The 17,952-nt window shown below is 43.3% G+C and overlaps 1 protein-coding gene across 3 annotated transcripts in view; it reads right to left on the reverse strand.

The window, feature by feature from the left end:
* The window catches only part of LOC142818066 (uncharacterized), a 499,687-nt gene that overhangs the window by 302,833 nt on the left and 178,902 nt on the right, over positions 1–17,952 (reverse strand). For 2 of the 3 annotated variants that reach the window (XM_075896306.1, XM_075896305.1), the window contains exon 2: positions 3,940–4,016. In XM_075896306.1, the coding sequence (XP_075752421.1) occupies positions 3,940–4,016 (77 nt within the window). Of the gene's footprint in view, positions 1–3,939; positions 4,078–17,952 lie in introns of those variants that run through there. The other variant, XM_075896307.1, reaches the window with a different exon arrangement.

The following is a 17,952-nucleotide window of genomic DNA, read 5'->3' on the forward strand; positions in this document are numbered from 1 at the left end:
CACCATCTGTCGACGCAGTTTTGTAGTGAAAAGGTCAACTCCCTTGCACTGTTTCCTGCGCAAACATGCAGGTGCAACTAGAGCGTACGAAACAACAATTGAGCTAAATATTACTTGTATTTGCGCATTGAACAGTTAGAAAAACAGATACAAATTTCCCTCCACTAGTCGGACGCGTCACCGAACCCCCGTGAGGTGCTTCACGATTCACTCGCGAGAACGACGGCGAAACTAAGAGCAGACGCGAAAGATCCGCGGTCTACTAAAAATTACCCCAGTTTGGGCCACTGTAGTGTTGTTAATCAACACTTACGTAAAGACTTCACTTTTGCGAATTTCCGCAGCTGTCGCAAAGCGGGATGGCGAGAGCACTAAACACAGGCCGTTGCGAACGTGTTGGGTAAGCGTTCTCGCGTTCTCAGCCGCCGTTCACTTGAGTAAGCGTGAAAATGTAGGTCTCCTGTTATTCTGTTGAGTAACCTTGACGGAGAACCGTGGTAACTTTGATTATGAAGCTTAACAAACCGTTTGATGGCGCTGCGCGAGGTGTAACTGCAGACAGGTGACACGTGCGATAAGCATCGCACAAGCCGCGACCACCGTTAATCTGAAGTTGTCACTGCACAGCATTACGCATGTAAGACTTTGAAGGCTCTATAGGTACCAGCTTTGACTAGGAAATGTGAACACGTGCGTCATACAGGTAAATTGCAAAATGATCGCGACCGCAATCAGGTTTTCTTTTCTTTTTTTTTTTCGTTGGTCTCCGTGGCTACCGGAGCTATCTCGGAGGCATCGATTTTGCCTTTCGGAGTACACGCAGAAAGTGGATAACAAGTATCGTCATTTGCAGGATATACAAACAGCATTAAAACACACGTAATAAAACAGTTCAATGCACTGGAAGCGAGAAATCGACAGAGAATGCAACTGCATAGCGAAAATAACACGACCATACGTGCCGGACAAAGTGAGGTTCTTACCACTGCTCGCATAGATTACTCGTGTGTACACTTCATCCCTTTGGCATCATGTGTATGCCCAAATTTAGTGCAATTAGGCGTTGCTCAATTATTCAAGTACCACTTAAAGTGCTAGATATTATCAGGAAACAGGATATTTTTCGTCTACAGTTTTCTAGATATAGCTGGCATTGAACTAGGACCTGATATAGAGTGTACAGAACATACGTGGGAGTGCTTTCCTCTAAATTGATGTCATGCGATGTTCGCTAAATTGCCAGTTGCACAACGCCGTAATAAACAAAATATAATTTGCATTGTGCAGGCATTTCGTTTTGATGAGTTTCCTACTTTTACGAAGCGAGGTTGGATAGAAGGAAGAAGCTTCCCAGGTCCTTGATTTTCAGAAAACCACGCCTAAAGACCAAAGAAAGAGGAGGGCCTATGCACGTTTGCTTGGGCCCGGCTATCAGTAAACAAACCATTTATGGCCGGCGTGGCGATGAGAGCACTGGTGGCGGCATGTTGCGCAGCACCGCCTTGGTAAGTCTGACGTCTATAAGGCGCATGTTCTCTGTGGATAACTGGATGTCGGTCTGCAACTGCATGTTGCATGCTTACGCGTTCGCAGTGAAGTGCAAAGAAACTAAACTCAGCTTGGTTAGCATCCTGTCTCCGCTCGGCCATTGCACATGATGTCTATTCACGCTTGGGTTAGTGCCGGATTGGACGAGAATCGAAGGAAGTTACACCTATGAAAACTTGTTGCACTGTGGTCACGTGAGGGAAGTAGGGGGTCACCAAGGGTCACATTTGAGGATGTCAATACGCGAAAAGGTCGCTCGCACTCCCGAACTGAAAACAATGTTTTAACTTTGTTTGAAACTCACATTCACACTTGATATTTTGCGAATGAATACGTTTGTTCACGGGACTTGATCACGCAAATTATCTTAGCCACAAAATTTGAATCAGCAACTCAGGAACTTTCCAGAACCACTAACATCACACGGTAATAGAGGTGAACTTTTTGCTAGACAACGCGGGGTGACCAAAGCTATAGGAAGTAAACGTCTAAACAAAAAAAAACCAAGTTTCAAGCTACTAATTTTTTGTTAAGGAGAGGAAGGGGTTCCTCTATTCTTTTTTGTATATTTGTGTATGAGTACGTGCCCACGTATTTACGCACATCCAGAATTTCAAACTTTTGGCGATGCGGGCAGGGGGGGGGGGCTGCTAGTGAGAATGGACATTAAATCACACCTCTGCAAGCGAAAAAAAAATAGAATGGGGTACAGGAGGACGGAAAATAACGTCACTGTTTTATGTTCTTCAAAGGCATTTCCCACTACAGAATGCCATTTCAGTGGAAGATATAGCCAGGTAGCTCAGAAACAATAACAGAGAAATAAAAATTGACCGAAAAATAACATAGGAAGTGAAAATTTCCAGCTTCTGGAACCTGATGGAAGGACCTATTATTACGCGTGATAGCAGATTTTTTGTCTATAAGTTCACATATTGATCGTTATTGCTGCACTGACGAAGAAAGTACCAAACTCGACAATAACATGAAGCCAACGGTTCCAAGCCGGCACTGATCGGCGTGCATCCTAATCACTCCGGCTAGATTTTATTGCGCGTTGCACTGATACGACTAGCAATGAGACCTCCTTCATAACGATATGACCTTATTCAAGGAAGTCAAGTAGAATATGCAAAAGGGCTAATTGGTTCGTGATCACAAGTAGAAAACGAGGGTGTAAAGAAGTTATGAAGGAAGCACGTAGACCGTGGCTCTGCATTAAAGCAAACAAAATCAACTGAAATAAAATCAATTCCGATTGCTTTATTCAGTTTAACGTACGTTTATTTACATCAAGGGAACATTTTATGTTCTTGATCGATTCTGTTCTCCCACCTAATTCACTTGATAAAACTAAAGTATTTCAATTACTCTTAATTCACGCTTCCTGCACTTGATTGACATTGTGTCACTTCATTTATTAATTTACATTCATTCACTCTTAATCAGCTTAATACGCACTTTATTTGAACATTTCACTTTTAGTACTGTATCGTTCATACTCTAGGTTATTAGGCGCATATACCTTCGCTAAACGTTATAAAACCCTGGAAAGAAACGCAGCCAACCAGAAAATCCAACGAACACAGAATTTGTCAGGTGATGGTCGAAACAAAGTTTTTTCCTCCAAAGACGCAGTGAGAGCCCGAACATTGCGAAAAAACTGCTATTTGTAAAGGTGGGGCATCCATGATAATCGCATGCCATGTTCTTTATCGAAACAAAGATCACTGCTTAAGAATGCGTGAAGTTGCCTGAATTGCACGACCTCTTCACCAGCTCTTTGCACAGCTTTTTTTCCGCGTTTTTAAGGGCACAGTCTACCTTCGTATAAGAGAAAGCTATTTTTGATGAAGTTGAGGCAATAACTGTTGTCTAGTTTAGAAAGAGGCATTGTATTTTTCGTGCTGTAGAGGCAGTCTTCAAAACGGAATTGCTACGTAACACTTTCAATTAAGTTTGCTGATTTTAAGTTTATCACATAATAACATCTATTTAGATATTACTTAACGCATATTGGTTAACACTTAAATAGCATATATATATATATATATATATATATATATATATATATATATCCCAGTGTGATTAAATTTTGATGTAGCTCTATTTAGGACAGTCAAAGTACAGGGGCGCTGCAGAGTTTTAACGATAAATCATCATTAGAATTGTAGTCAACGCAATGTTTTCTGTGAAAAATTATCATTACCATACTTCGATTGATGACTCGAATTTGAAGGCGCGCCACTGCAAAAATTTCACAACAATGCTGTGATGTTTCTTTTTAACAATATAGTTGTAGAGGAGCGGACCTAGCAAGGCGTTTTGAGCAAGATGCTTCATTATCTTCGTTGCGCCACTATTTCACCCAAGTAGTTAAACCAAACTTACTCTGGTTCGTTGCCACTTCCCCGTACTACAGAAGACATCACCATGACCAGGAGGGCGCGGAGCACCACCGAGGGCGTCTGCATGTCAAACGTTCGCAGGTATAGACAGGAACGGTTGACACCGTTGCATGCAGGTATCGCTACTCTCTAGGCTAAATGATGCAAGTGAACCGTGTCACTCTGCGTGATTGCGGCGCCACTGCGTATTGAGGTTGAACGACGCGGACATCCGCTGTCCATTCGTCGCTTAGACTGTGATAGTTTCGGGCCTCGCACACAACAAAATCAACCACGTGCTCATCGCAGGCGTCTTCCTTCCCCTCTCTGTAGTTGTATTAGAATAATAGCATTCAGGTGGATATTTGCTACTAGCAACAAATTATTTCCTGAACATTTGTTTTTTCAGACGTGATAGGAAACGCGCGTGTTCTTCAACGTGACAGGAAAATGTGTCCAAGCAAAACTGCAGCAATGTGTAATATTGTGGCACAATTTTACACTTAAGGAGACGTAACACAAAAAAACAATCGCGGCCTAAATACGTTTTGCTATTTTAAGAAAATAGAAGTACCTACCGTAGAAGCATTTGGGGATTTTCTGGACGTTAATAGCCAGAACTTGCGCAGTGTAGAATAATAGCTACACAGTAAATACGGCCTTTGTTGCACGTTTCCCCCTATTCTCACTTTTGCGCGAGTAACGTCTAAGGCTGCGTAGCACCTCCTCGTGGTCAGGATGTATCAGGATGTGTTTCTCATAATGGCATGCGGTAAATGCTGGTATCACAAGCACAAGCGTGATATATATATATATATATATATATATATATATATAACTTTATTGTAAGACAACGTTTTGGCAGCAAGACACTTCATTTATTTGCCGAGTTTCTGCCCCCTACAACACAGGTCAGACTGATGATGTTGAGGAATATGCACATATGATAAGATGACGCGTATGAATAATGCTCACGCTTATTTCCCCCCCTCCCCCACGCATGAGCGGCCAGCCCGAACGCATCTCAGACGGAAACGGAACGTCGAACGAATGGCTTCATACGTGATACATGGGCAATATCCGAACCACGACAGCGATGATCTGGAGAAAGTTCGGTGAGAGTGACACAATAGTTTCCTGGTGATGTTTGTTCATTGATTGTATAGGGTCCAATGAAGTGCGAGTGAAACGTTTCGCACAATCTTGGAGTACGAATGGGCGTTCAAAGCAACACTTAATCCCCCGGACTGAAGGAGACGTCGCAATAAGAGCTGTCGTAGCGTTGCTAGCGATCTTGCTGATTGGCTTCTGTATTGAGGCGAGCCTATTGCCGACATTCTTCGAGCCTTGTGATGAACTGCTCTGGTATGATTTTAGAGGCGTCAGTCGGAACAATTAGGAAAGAGACGTGGACGGTGAATGTCAGTGAACTGCCATACACGAGGAAGAAAGGCGAGTAGCCAGTGCTTTTTTGAACAGCGCTGTTAATGGCAAACGTCACAAAAGGCAAAATTGTAACCTAGTTGTGATTTGGTGCGATCTGCATCGATAGCATGTCTGTTAGTGTCCGATGAAATTTCACTATCAGCCCATTAGTATGGGGGTGGTAGGCTGACGTCGTCCTATGTATTGTGCCATAGGTTGTGAGCATAGTTCCGATTGTGATGGACAGGAACGCCACGATCACTCAGGAGGACGTGAGGTGCATCGTGACGCAATACAATGGCGTTGAGAAAGAAGTCTGTGACGACTGAAGCCGAGCTTGTGCGTAGTGCAGCAGTCTCAGCGTACCGCGTCGGGTGGTTGACAGCAGTCACAATCCAATGATTGCCTGCTGGCGTGATGGGTAGAGGCCCGAGCAACTCTATGCCAAAGATACAGAAAGTAGTCTCGGGTCACAGGATGGGTTGCAGACGGCCAGAAGGAGACGTAGTTGGTCACTTCCGCCGTTGACACATATGGCAAGATGCAGCGTACTTGGCCACAAAGGTAGAGATGCCAGGCCAGAAAAAAAACGTTTCCTGATTCGCCTTTGTGTTTTGTGAAGTCCCAAGTGGCCTGCCCATGGGTCGTGGTGAAAGGCTTCGAGGACTTGGTGACGTAGAGAACGCGGAAGTACTGGAACTCAACGGTGTCCATCAGTAGTGTAAACGTAACGATGGAGCACATTGTCATTGAGCTTAAACTGCTGTAGTTGTCGGCGCAACCTAACATTAGGAGTAGGTGATATAGCAATTAGTCCTTGGATAATTTGATTGCAATATGTTTGCATTTGCAATACGTTTCCAATTGGATTGCAAAGGGGAACTGAAGAAAAAAGCTCTGTTTCGTTACTGCCTCTCTCGATGAGGGCACCTCCACAGTTCAGCGCAGGGATTGGGGTAATGGGAATTCAAGAGATAGAAGAAAGGCGTAAGAGAAGGGTGGTGAAAAGCGTTCGATCAGTCTTATAATGCACGCGCGCAAGAAACAAACGCGGCAGACGCGATAAAAGGAAAGACCCACCGAGAAGCCGGGTGCAAGGAGATGCACCCGTCAAGAGAAAGAAATAAAAAGAGAAGAAAAAAAGGGAAAAAAAGAAACCACTGGACAAGTGGAAAGAAGTTAGGGTGCTCCCAAACTGATAGAGAAGAGGAGAGAGGGTCCGCTGCAAGGGCTGAACGCGCCCACGAAGAATAGGAAATAAAAAAGAAGGAAAAAATTAGAGAAAGCCGTGAGGCAGCTCGGAGCAGCGTACATAAACAAGGTCACGTGGGACTCTGAGCAGGGAGAAGGCGTGGTGCCCAGCGCGATGTAGCACTAAGGGGAAAGAAAAAAAACTCCCAAGCATTTCCCCGGGGGTGAACATGGTTAAGTGCGAAAGCACGGGGTGATGCTATGAGGGGTATTTATTAATTCGCACTATTATATTTATTATTCACACTATGGTGCCTTTATGGTGTAATGGTTCCTGGAAATCGCAATTTCATCACACGGGGGAGTTTACGTTAACTCACTGGCGAATGCCAAAGGATTTTAACTTTACTCCCCCTCATAGCATGCGAGCCCCGGACGAGCGAAGTCCAGGGCTCGCACCCTCTCCCGCGCGGCACGTTCACTGGCTCGAACGGCTTCGGCAACGTCCACTCGCCGTTGACGATTGCGAGCGGCGTCTTGACGCCGGCCTTCATCGCCCTTCTCCGCCTGACGCTTGCGTTGTCGTTCCGCTTCTTGGGCCGCGTTCGCGGCTCGATGCTGACGCCTCATCTCGACCTCGCGAGCACGCAGTTCCCCATCCGCTGCACGCTCCGCCCGCTTGACCTCGGCCTCGCAAGCGCGAAGTTCGGCATCCTCTACACGCTTCGCCCGCTTGTCCTCGGCCTCGCGAGCGCGCAGTTCGGCATCCGCTGCACGCTTCGCCCGCTTGCACTCGGCCTCGCGAGCACGCAGTTCGGCATCCGTTGCACGCTTCGCCCGCTTACGTTCGGTCTCACGAGCCCTTCGCAGCGCCGCCTCGTCTTTCAACGTCGGCGAAACCACCGCGGTACCGTCACCTCCAACGACGGGTGCAGTGCTGGCATTCAGTTGTACTGCATTCGTTGTTGATGGTAGCGTTGCCTCCGGGATATCCATCGCACGACGCGCTCTCGTCGGGAGACTGAGAGAGAAGGCGGGCGCGCGAGAGAGAGGGGTGCGCGCGCAGCTGCAGCGAGCGGGGAGAGCGGAGGAGCGAGCGAAGGGGGATATCAGCGTCGCGTCCGTGGCTTATTCGGTAGAGCGTCGCGCTGCGGCCCGCCAAGTCCTCTTTCTTTTAAAAATAGAGAGAAGACTGTGGACGCCGCCGACGGCAGTGGATGGTTTGGGGTCACTTATAAAGTGTATTCACACTAAAAAGGACGAAATAAGCGTACGCGTGAAGGAAAAGATTGGAATGCCACTCGCAGTCGACTGGGACCACAACCAAGAAGGCCAGCGGTACAGTGATGTGCACGATTTATAACGGGCGAGAGTAAAATTCACGATAAGCAGGCGATTCCTTCAGGTTGATGCCAAACCGTTCAGCAAGAGCCTCGAAGGTTAGGAGGGGCACAGCAGCGAGATTGCGCTGGTGGCAGCTAGCTGGTAGGACCCCGAGTGCCACTCGGAATTTATTATTTACAAGTACTGATGGCCAGAGGCCAAAGCAGGAGGGGCAAGATAATACAGTTGTCATACACATTTCAAAACAACATCAATAAAGAGAGTAAAAAGTGGAAAGCGTGACATATTTATACAAAAGCAACAAAAGGAAAGAGTGGGGAGGGAAAAGAGAAAATAGTTGGAATAGTTAGAAAAACAACTTCAAATTTCAGCGTAAATAAGATCGGGAGAGTGTAAACTGCTTGCAGGTAAATCGTTCCACTCTTCAATGATACGAGGAAAGGAGAAAAATTTGAACAAGTTAGTACGAGCAAAATATGGTGTTAAAGAAAGTGCGTGTGAATGCCGAGGCTGGCGTGTTCTTAGTGGTGTGAGGTAGGGGTCAAGGTTCAGAGCAAATTCGCGGTTAGAAAGTTGGTACAAAAATTTGAGATGTAAGAATCTGCGTCTCGACTGCAAAGATGTGACACCATTTGAAAGCATTACACTAGTTACAGAGCTACCAGGCTTGTAAAGAGAATAAATGAAACGAACTGCCCTCCGCGGAATTTTTTTCTAATGCATCAATGTTAGTTTTAGTATAAGGATCCCAGGCAACGCATGCATATTCTAATTTAGGGAGAATCAAAGATTGGTAAGCTAAAAATTTCACTTTCGCAGGAGCATCCTTAAGTTTGTGCTTTAGCATGCATAATTTGTGGAAAGCTGTGGAAGAAACTTGTTTAATGTGGGAATTCCAACTTAAATTATTCGTTAGAGTGACACCAAGATAGTTGTATTCCTTAACTTCTTTAAGAGGTTGGTTAGAGAGCGTGTAGTCAGTTAGTACTGGCTTTTTCTTGTTAGTGACACGGAGCAGAACTGATTTATCCAAGCTTAGTTTCATCCCCCATTGATTGCACTATAGACATATATTGTTTAGAGTGGACTGGAGAGCTGCTTGGTCATTAGAACTAGTTATCGAGTTAAACAGAATACAATCATCTGCAAAAAGTCGAACGTTAACAGGTGGGTTTACACAATTTACTACATCATTACAGTATATCAAAAATAGTAGGGGACCGAGTACACTGCCCTGTGGGACACCTGAAGTAACCGGCAAAAGAATTGAGTTCTGATTATTAATGCACACAAACTGGGAGCGATCAGACAGGTAGTTACAAATCCAGGCTAATAGAAAATTTGGAAGTCCAATAAGCTGTAATTTAACCATAAGTTTATCACGGGGGATGCAGTCGAAAGCTTTGCAGAAATCTAGGAATATGACGTCTACTTGGCCGCCCTTATCAATCACAGATGCAAGAGAATGAATGACTGTACATAACTGAGTTGTTGTCGACAAGCCCTTTCGAAAACCATGCTGATACGGCGATAAAAAGTTATGCTCATCTAGGCGTTTTGATATGAATGTTGTGACAACGTGTTCTAACATTTTGCTACAAGACAATATAATCGAAATTGGCCGATAATTGAAGACAAGAAGAAGGTCTCCCTTTTTGGGAATTGGCTTGACACGAATCATTTTCAATTCTTTAGGTGACGTTGCAGTACAGATTGAAGCTTCAAAAATTGTAACAAGATATTTGGACAAGGGCTCGGCATACCGTCGAAAAAATTTGTTCGGTATTCCTTCTGGCCCACCGGAGGATTTCACTTTTATTCGAAGAACCATGTTTAAAACTCCTTCATATGAAATTAAATTTCCTGGTGGAGTATCTGCGGAATCATGTTCAAAAGCCACAGGCTGAAAAGACTGACAGAAAACACTATTAAAAAAAGAGTTAAAATGATCAGCAATCGCTTTCGCATCCGATACCAGAGAACCGTTCACAGAAATTTGTTCTACGTTCTTTTTGTGATCGCTAATGTCGGCCCAAAACTTCTGCGGGTCATCTTTAATAAAATTAGCCAGTGTGGTATTGAAATAAAAGCTTTTCTCCCGTTGAATCGCTTCGTGTAAAGCAGACCTTCCTCAGCTATCACTGTCCAAACCGTGACGTCAGCAGATACAACGCCTATATATGAACCCCTCCTGAACTTCAACTTCATTGGGCACAGCGGGCATGCCAGCGGCATGTCGCTAACCAAGCCGTTCTTCTGCCTTGTGCAGGTTGGTCCTTGTTTTGGTTTCTTTAAGAACGATTCGCGCTTTCTTATAGTCCTGCCGTGCCCCAACCAGTGCTCTGTGATTGCTTACGAATGCTTTTGTGCCAAGCGGTTGTTATTGTGTGAGACATTGAATCTAATCCCGGACCTACTGTCGAAGAATTACTTCTGAAGGTTTTAGAACGTCAAAAAAATTGCGCAATGAAATCTGTGGCCTTAAGGGCGTGTTTGTGGATATCAAGCAACGGTTAGATGGTATTGAAAGAAATATCACTGAACTTAAGGCCAAATCAACCAAACTAGACGTTCTTGACAATCTTGTTTCAACATACCAAAAATCACTTAGCTTCCAGACGCATAAACTTACGGACCTTGAGGATAGAAGTAGGCGCTCGAATTTAGTGGTTTTTGGTATCTCTGAAAGCCCCAAAGAGACTGAAGCGGAATTAGAGCAGAAATTAATTGACGCGACGTTTAAAGATAAGCTTGGTGTCACGTGCAAATCGGTAGGGCGTATTCATAGAATTTGAAAACCCGGTACAAAAAGACCCGTCATCTTGTTCTTCCAAGATTTGAACGAAAAATCTGATGTACTAAAGAATGCAAAAAAACTCAAGGGATCTAAAATATTCGTTCAAATCGACTATTCCAAGCAAAACCTTAAAAAAAAGAAAACTGCTTTTGGACAGTGTAAAAGATGAATAATCCCAAGGAAAAAACGTTTATCTAGTTCACGACAAACTGCATGTTGACAAAAAAGTTTTTGTTTGGAACAAAACGGCGAATGAACGTAGAGAAATCACTCAAAAGAAACGGCATACGCATGCAGTTAACGCAGAAGGTGTTCTGAGCAATGCTCATAAAATTAGTGATAATGGGAGCGCATGACACATGAACAACCAACGTGTAGGACTACTAAATATAAACGCTCATAGTATTACAAACAAAACTGAGCATCTTGAAGCTATACTTCTGGCACATGATCCCCACCTAGTTGTCCTTACCGAGACGGGGCTTCATACTTTCGTCAGTGATGATGATGTGGTGCCGCCGGGTTTCAAAATTTTCTGGAAGGACAAGGCAACTAGGGGGGTGGTGTGGCAGTTATTCTGAAACACTGCATAAAAGCTACGTTGCCATCTGATGTGCCCGATCTCGAGTGCTTGTGTTTAAATGTGACACTTGGCTGCCAGAATTTCGTATTAAACGCAGCCTACCGGGCTCCTGATGCAACAAGCGATTATCTGACAAAGCTGCATGCGCACATGCTACAATTCAACGAGAGAAAAGTAACAATGGCAGGAGACTTCAATCTTCCAGGTATTGACTGGGAAAAATTAGAAACAGGCTCTGACTCTCTCAATATTTCTTGTATGTTTGATATTATGATTGACCACAATCTTGTGCAAGTTGTGGTTGAACCCACGCGTGTTACAGAGTCTACATCTTCATTGCTTGATTTGGTATTTTTACACCGATCAATTGCTCAGTGCGACGTGTCCCTAATCCCTGGCATATCGGACCACAGTTTGATTAGTGTTTCGTTCCCCTTGAATATAAACCGTTCTGGGGATGTGAATACCACAAGAGCTGTTAAAACTTTGCGCACGCTCAAGATTCCCGTATTATTGAGTTTTTCGATGATCACGTGGCTGAGTTTTGTGGTGAAAATGTGGAACACCTTTGGGAGAAATTCAAGAACATCTGTACGTTTTGTTTAGATAAATTCATTCCCAGTAAGCTAAAAAACGCACTATGTTCACTCCGTGGGTCACGAAACCTATACTGCATCTAAAACGAAAGGCTGAACGTCTCAGGAAAAAGAGGGCAGCTTCCCAGCGCCTAGGTGAAGTCCCGTAGCAAGAGCAGTGAGGATCTCATTCCTTTTTTGGATTTCAGGTTGCTGCGAGGTCGAAGTAGCAGCCCGTCGTCGTGCTTCTGGTGACGGTGACAGGAACCGGTGGTTACGCATAAGCGCGCGGTGTCTGCGTCACCGTCGAGCGCTTTTGGACGACAGTAGGGGCTGACTGAGCTGTGGATGAGGGCGGGGCAGTCGTCGTTGTGGTGGGGACGACGGGCGCACTCATTGCAGGAAAAGGGGCGGCCTCCAAGGTGGTGTCGCCGGTACCAGCGAGAGCATCTCGGAAGCAGCGACCCTTGATGATGGAGGCGTTGCTGCCAGGGGTCCTACACAGCAAAACTTTTCAGACCCAGAAGGGTGTATATGAGCTTGTTCTGTGGACGACACCCTAAGGGTGTTAATTCAGCACCTTCCAAAAAGGAATAGGGTGTACATGTAAAAAAACTGTAGGGTGTTACAAAAACACCCTTAAGGAAGGGTGCCTTCGATGTCCATCACTTTTTTAGCACCCTCTGAGGAGGGTGCGAGAAAGGTGCACAAAGGTGTTGAGTGCCCATGGCAAAGACGGTAGTATTTTTTTAGACGGCACTAATAGATATCAGCATGCACTGATTACACACTACTTGAAGAAAGTGGTCCTGATTATCAATGGTGCGCCACCTGTCGAGCTCCGTTCATTGCGTGTGGGCAAAAATATAAATGCGTACAATCGTGTATGAACTTGTGCTGAATCTATATATACTTCACAGTATATGCATAATGCGCGTTACAGAAAACGAAGCCTTGCTGCCCTTGCATATTGCGTTTTTAATAGGCAAATAAAACATAAAATTTTCTTCAGCCACACAACTTTTTCACCAGATATACATTCACGTATACGTACACTACACATGCAACACCTGAAATGTTTATTATGTTTTTTCAGTTTCACTTTATTGAGAATTTTTTGCAACATACAATTACACTGGTTTCTGTTTAGTATACTGCTTCAAGAACATAGAGACTACAAATGAAACACACGCTAATATATCCCTATAATTCTTTCAAGTATCTACAATCCCAGTGGTTTCCAGTTTAATACTCCTTCATGTACACAGTCGGTTAATAGGAATGAAATACAGGCAAATATATACTTATGATTCTTTAAAATATATACAATCACTGTGATTTCACTATATACGCCTTCATGTACACAATCGTTCCCAAGAAGTGATGCACACAAAAATATATATGGATAGTGTTTTCAAATGTATACAATCACAGTGGTTTAAGTTTTGTATGCCTGGATGTATAACAATTCGTTATGAGAAAAGATGTACATGCAAACATATACGGGTTTTCGCACATATAACTTTAGCGAATACTTAAGAAACCAATACAATAATCAGAAACACAATAAGCTAAAAACGAACACAAAACTGAGTCAGGACACACAAAAAACAAAAGAGGTAATGCATAATTATGGCTAATGACACAGCTGGGTCACTTTATGCCAAATGTCCCAGCCATTTTGGCAACCATCTCAAATGTATTCGAAAAACTCGTGCTGCATTGAAAATAGTGAACTTCTGGAATATTTAGGAGAGGAAAAATATTTGGTCACGTGGCTGCCTTCTGACCTTCCTGGAATGCCGTCTAGGTGTTGTATGTGAAAAATTTTATTTTAAAAGCACCGCTCCTTCTTTCCATACGAAACTCGGTCTACGTGTTACGTAACAAGAGCTTAATTTGGGAGAGTTGGTTCATCGTGGTTGTGTGCTAGTCACAGCGCGACAACTTTAGGAAGAGACAGAAAGGACAGGAAAGAGCACCGACTGTCAACTGAATTTAATGAATGTGTACGAGCGCTTTTATACGCAGTACAAGAACCGTGTTCATATGTGACGACACGTGTGAGCACTACAAAAAAATCTTGACTGTGAAAAGAATACTCCCTCTCGGAAAGGATAAGTGAACGTGTAAGGATGCACTGATCATTGGTTTACCAGATAAAAAATACTTCTACAAACGTTAAGTTGGCATTAAGTAAACCTATTCTCGTGACGAATGGGGCAAGATTGACTATTTCTGTTGCTGTTTAGTACACACAGTTTTGAAAGCTTGCAAGGGGTGGAAAACAACACGCTACTATTATATCTGCTGGCTATTTTTTCAATTGTGAGACACGTGATGTGGTATAACATGCAAACGTTTGGGTCATTGTTTTTTGTTGGTCCTGTCTTCTTTAACTTTACTTTCTGCAGGAGGGTTTTGCAAACGGGTGTGATGATTCTGTTGGGATACCCAGCATCTTTTAGTCTTTTAGTCTGGTTTTTAAGCCTGGCCTCACCCTTCTGCTAACATGACTTCTGAAGGGTGGCCTGAATACTTGTGGTATCAATTCCTTTTTCTACTAATTTTGAATGCCCACTATCAAAAGGCAGAACATTCTTAGCACTCCTGGGCTGATAGCACCAGCCAATACCCCAACAGCATCATCACACTTGTTTGCGAAACCCTCCTGCAGAAAGTAAAGTTAAAGAAAACAGGATCAAAAGAAAAAGAGAATGACCAATCACCTTTGCATGTCACATGATACTACGTACATAAGGTGTCTAACAATTTTAGGAAAAGAGCCAGCAGATATGACATTTTTGTTTTCCACCCCTTGCCAGCTTTCAAAAGTGCATGTACTTACAGCAACAGGAATAGTCAATCTTGCACCATTCGTCACTAGAATAGGTTTACTGAATGCCAATTTAATGTGTATGAGATACCGCTAACACGTGGAAAAGTAAAAGTAGGACAAACTGGGCAATGCTTCAATGATCAAGCAAGACAGCATGCTTTAAACGCTAAGAATGGCTATAGTAGTCTCATGGCCGGACACCATAAAGAATATAAGTGTAGTCCTAGGTTTCATAAAACACGGTTTTTGAAAAAAAAACCAAGCAGAAAAATGAGAGATTTTAGAACTCTTTATCAGGAAGGCCAAGGATCAATGCATCAGTACACCTTCAGTTATCTTTTCCGAAAAAGAGTATTCTTTTCTCGGTTAAAATTATTTTGTCATGGTCACACATGTGTTGTTGCAGATGAGCCCTGGTCTTGTGCTCAGTATAAAAACGCTCGTAGCACCTTCAATAAAATTCAGTTGACAGCGCTCTTTCCTGTCCTTTTTGCGATAAGATTTTATTACAGAAAGAATTTCATTTTCTTACAGTTTAGGTATAATGATGAGTTTTCATTGTATCACAACATGAAGCAAATTGCATCACAATACAGACAAAAATCACGATTTTGTGAAATTCGTGATATTTTCTCGTATATCTCAGCAGCTTGAGAGGTATAAAGATATTTTTTCCTCAAAATATACCTTCTGTGTAGTAAGTATTCACTGCTCAGATATTCATACAAAGTGCAATATTGCAATAAAAAATGCAAACATAACACATTTTGGCTTTATTCTTAGAAGCGAATGTGGCGAAAAAATTGCACGATTATTTTTGAGCTTTAAATACCATACAGAAGCACATTTACTTAACAGGTACACCGAATTTGCTTTAGAAAAAATAAGCGGTAGATTTAAAACGAAATTTTCCACTAACAGCACACAGACGGCATTATGCCAGGAAGTTATAAGCAAGCTACATGAACAAAACTTTTTTTCTCGCTGAAATATTCTAGCAGTTCACTTTTTTCAACGCAGTAAGTCAACAAATTTTTTTTTCAAATACAATTCAGATGGTCGCCAAAGTGGCGGGGACGTTTGGCATGGAGTAGTCCAGCTATATTTAAGCAAAATAACTTACACAAAAAACAATATTTCTTCATCTACCATGACCACACAAGAAAACGTTGTTCAGGCATTGTGACACTAAAATTTTCAGCGTCGTACTGCCTGAAAACCTTCTTTGATAAACTCCAAACTCACGCCGAGAAAAAGCCGCTCAATCACGGCGGTTGTTAAAGGCCTTGTGGCCGTAGACAATGTTGAAAATAAAAAAATCTACTTATCAGTGCTGTCACTCCTTCTTCGTCATTACGGACACGGAAGATTTTTCGGTTATCCATGTGGAGGTTCAGGAAGTAGGCTTGCTCTAGGCTGGGGCAGGGGTAGACTACGCAGGACGTCAGCGGCACCCTCTCATCCTGTAATAAGAGCAAATATGACTTCTCATAAAAGGATGTTCGTGTTGTTCTGGCAGCACCATGTATAAAGAATGTGTAGTGTGTATTCTTCGAAAACGCGTGTAATTGACATTACACTGAACTCGAAGCATACAACCCATACATTCCAGTTGTTTCGTATAATAAAGATTAGAGTTTTCCAGCATACAGAAAATTCCCGAAATGAGGTGAAGTGTAAGACTACAGCTCGAAAATGGCACTTACGAAAGCCTGAACTCACCTAACAATCAAATTCCTTCTAGGGTAGTGAGCCAGTGTGAAAAACAATTCTTAAAGTACAACGTTCAGAACATGTAGCAATATTCAAAACGCACAAGAAACTTACCTCTTCATGTACAAACAGTGAAGACATCTCTGCTTTCTCTTTTACATGAGAACAAATGATCTTGGGCGTGGCACTAGCGAAGAGGTCTGCAAAAAAAAGTAAAACATTACTTTAATCACGCCTCAAACAATCTGAGGAATTGTTACAAGTCACCAATTAGTGCAATTTTGACTGCCTCTATAAGGGCATCAAAAAAAAACAATTTTCTCGTTCTTTCTACCCTCACAAGACGCTCCGTCAATGAAATCTAATCCAAATTTGACGCTGTGCTTCCTATTTGCCTGCTTTCTAGACGTAGGGCTGCGAACATGTGTTTTGTGCACCTAATCTAGCACAGAAATTCGTCATCTAAAATTCAATCATCTTAATTCATTGTAACTTGATAAAAGATGTGATAGATCGTCCAGTTGTTAAAGAGTTGCGGGCCTGCATTAGGCACTGCCTAGCACGTATGAAAGTATATCTTTAAAAATTTTTTTCAAAGCTTGCTTTCAGAAAAAGCGTCTGGCATATTTCGACAACCAAGCCCATCTTCTGATGGCAATCAGAGGCACGCTATTAGCGATTATTGACCACGGGATTTACAAACGTAACCCGTGCCTAAATACTCAGTTAAACACAATCAAGCAAGTAGGAGCGCTCGAACGACACCAACGCGCGCGGACGCCGTCTACGTTGCAGGAGCCATGGCTTATGCTAGAGATACTGCACATAGCTCCCACAGTCACGTATACTCTCTCGATTCTGTTATAACACCGAACGTTATCGCAGATGAAGGCAAAGCACGAAAACAGCAAACAGAAACGAGGGAAAACAACGCACGGCGATGGCCACAACAACGCGCCTTTGGAAGTCTGCTAGATCTTTCCCTGTTGCTGGTGACACTTGTCATAGCTTAAAAGACCGAGGCGCACGTGCTGGGAGCATCGCGGCATATCAGCACCTCCAGCTATATCGTCTTTAAGCAAAAAAAAGCCATTTCGTACAGTGCGCCTCTGTACTTTTTTCTTTCTTTTTTTACGCTTACACCTACAGAAGCACGTTGCACATTTGAGTATTAATAGAAATGTTATTACGATGTAGCCCAAAGCACATCTTAAAACAATATCAATCACTTTATGCAGTGTAGAGACAATGTGCGATCAGCAACTAATCCCGCCCTTGTTAAGTGATCACATCACTCACCGTATGAGTGATGCAGGCACTTACACAACATCGCGCATAGCAGTGTGAACTCGTTAAGTCACACGTTTAATCGGGCATCTGCAACAGGCCCGCGAACGCATGCTGTTGTAAATGGCTGGCAGCCCACTTCGGCAGAGCTGCTGCAGGTGCCCAGCTAGCGCTGTATGATTACTACCAATGAAAACAGTACACTCACCGTTAACAGCCCACGTTGTCCGTGTCCGCCACTCCATGAATATTTCTTAATCCGA

This window comes from Rhipicephalus microplus, chromosome 5, assembly GCF_043290135.1.
Source record: "Rhipicephalus microplus isolate Deutch F79 chromosome 5, USDA_Rmic, whole genome shotgun sequence".
Classification (NCBI taxonomy): domain Eukaryota; kingdom Metazoa; phylum Arthropoda; class Arachnida; order Ixodida; family Ixodidae; genus Rhipicephalus; species Rhipicephalus microplus.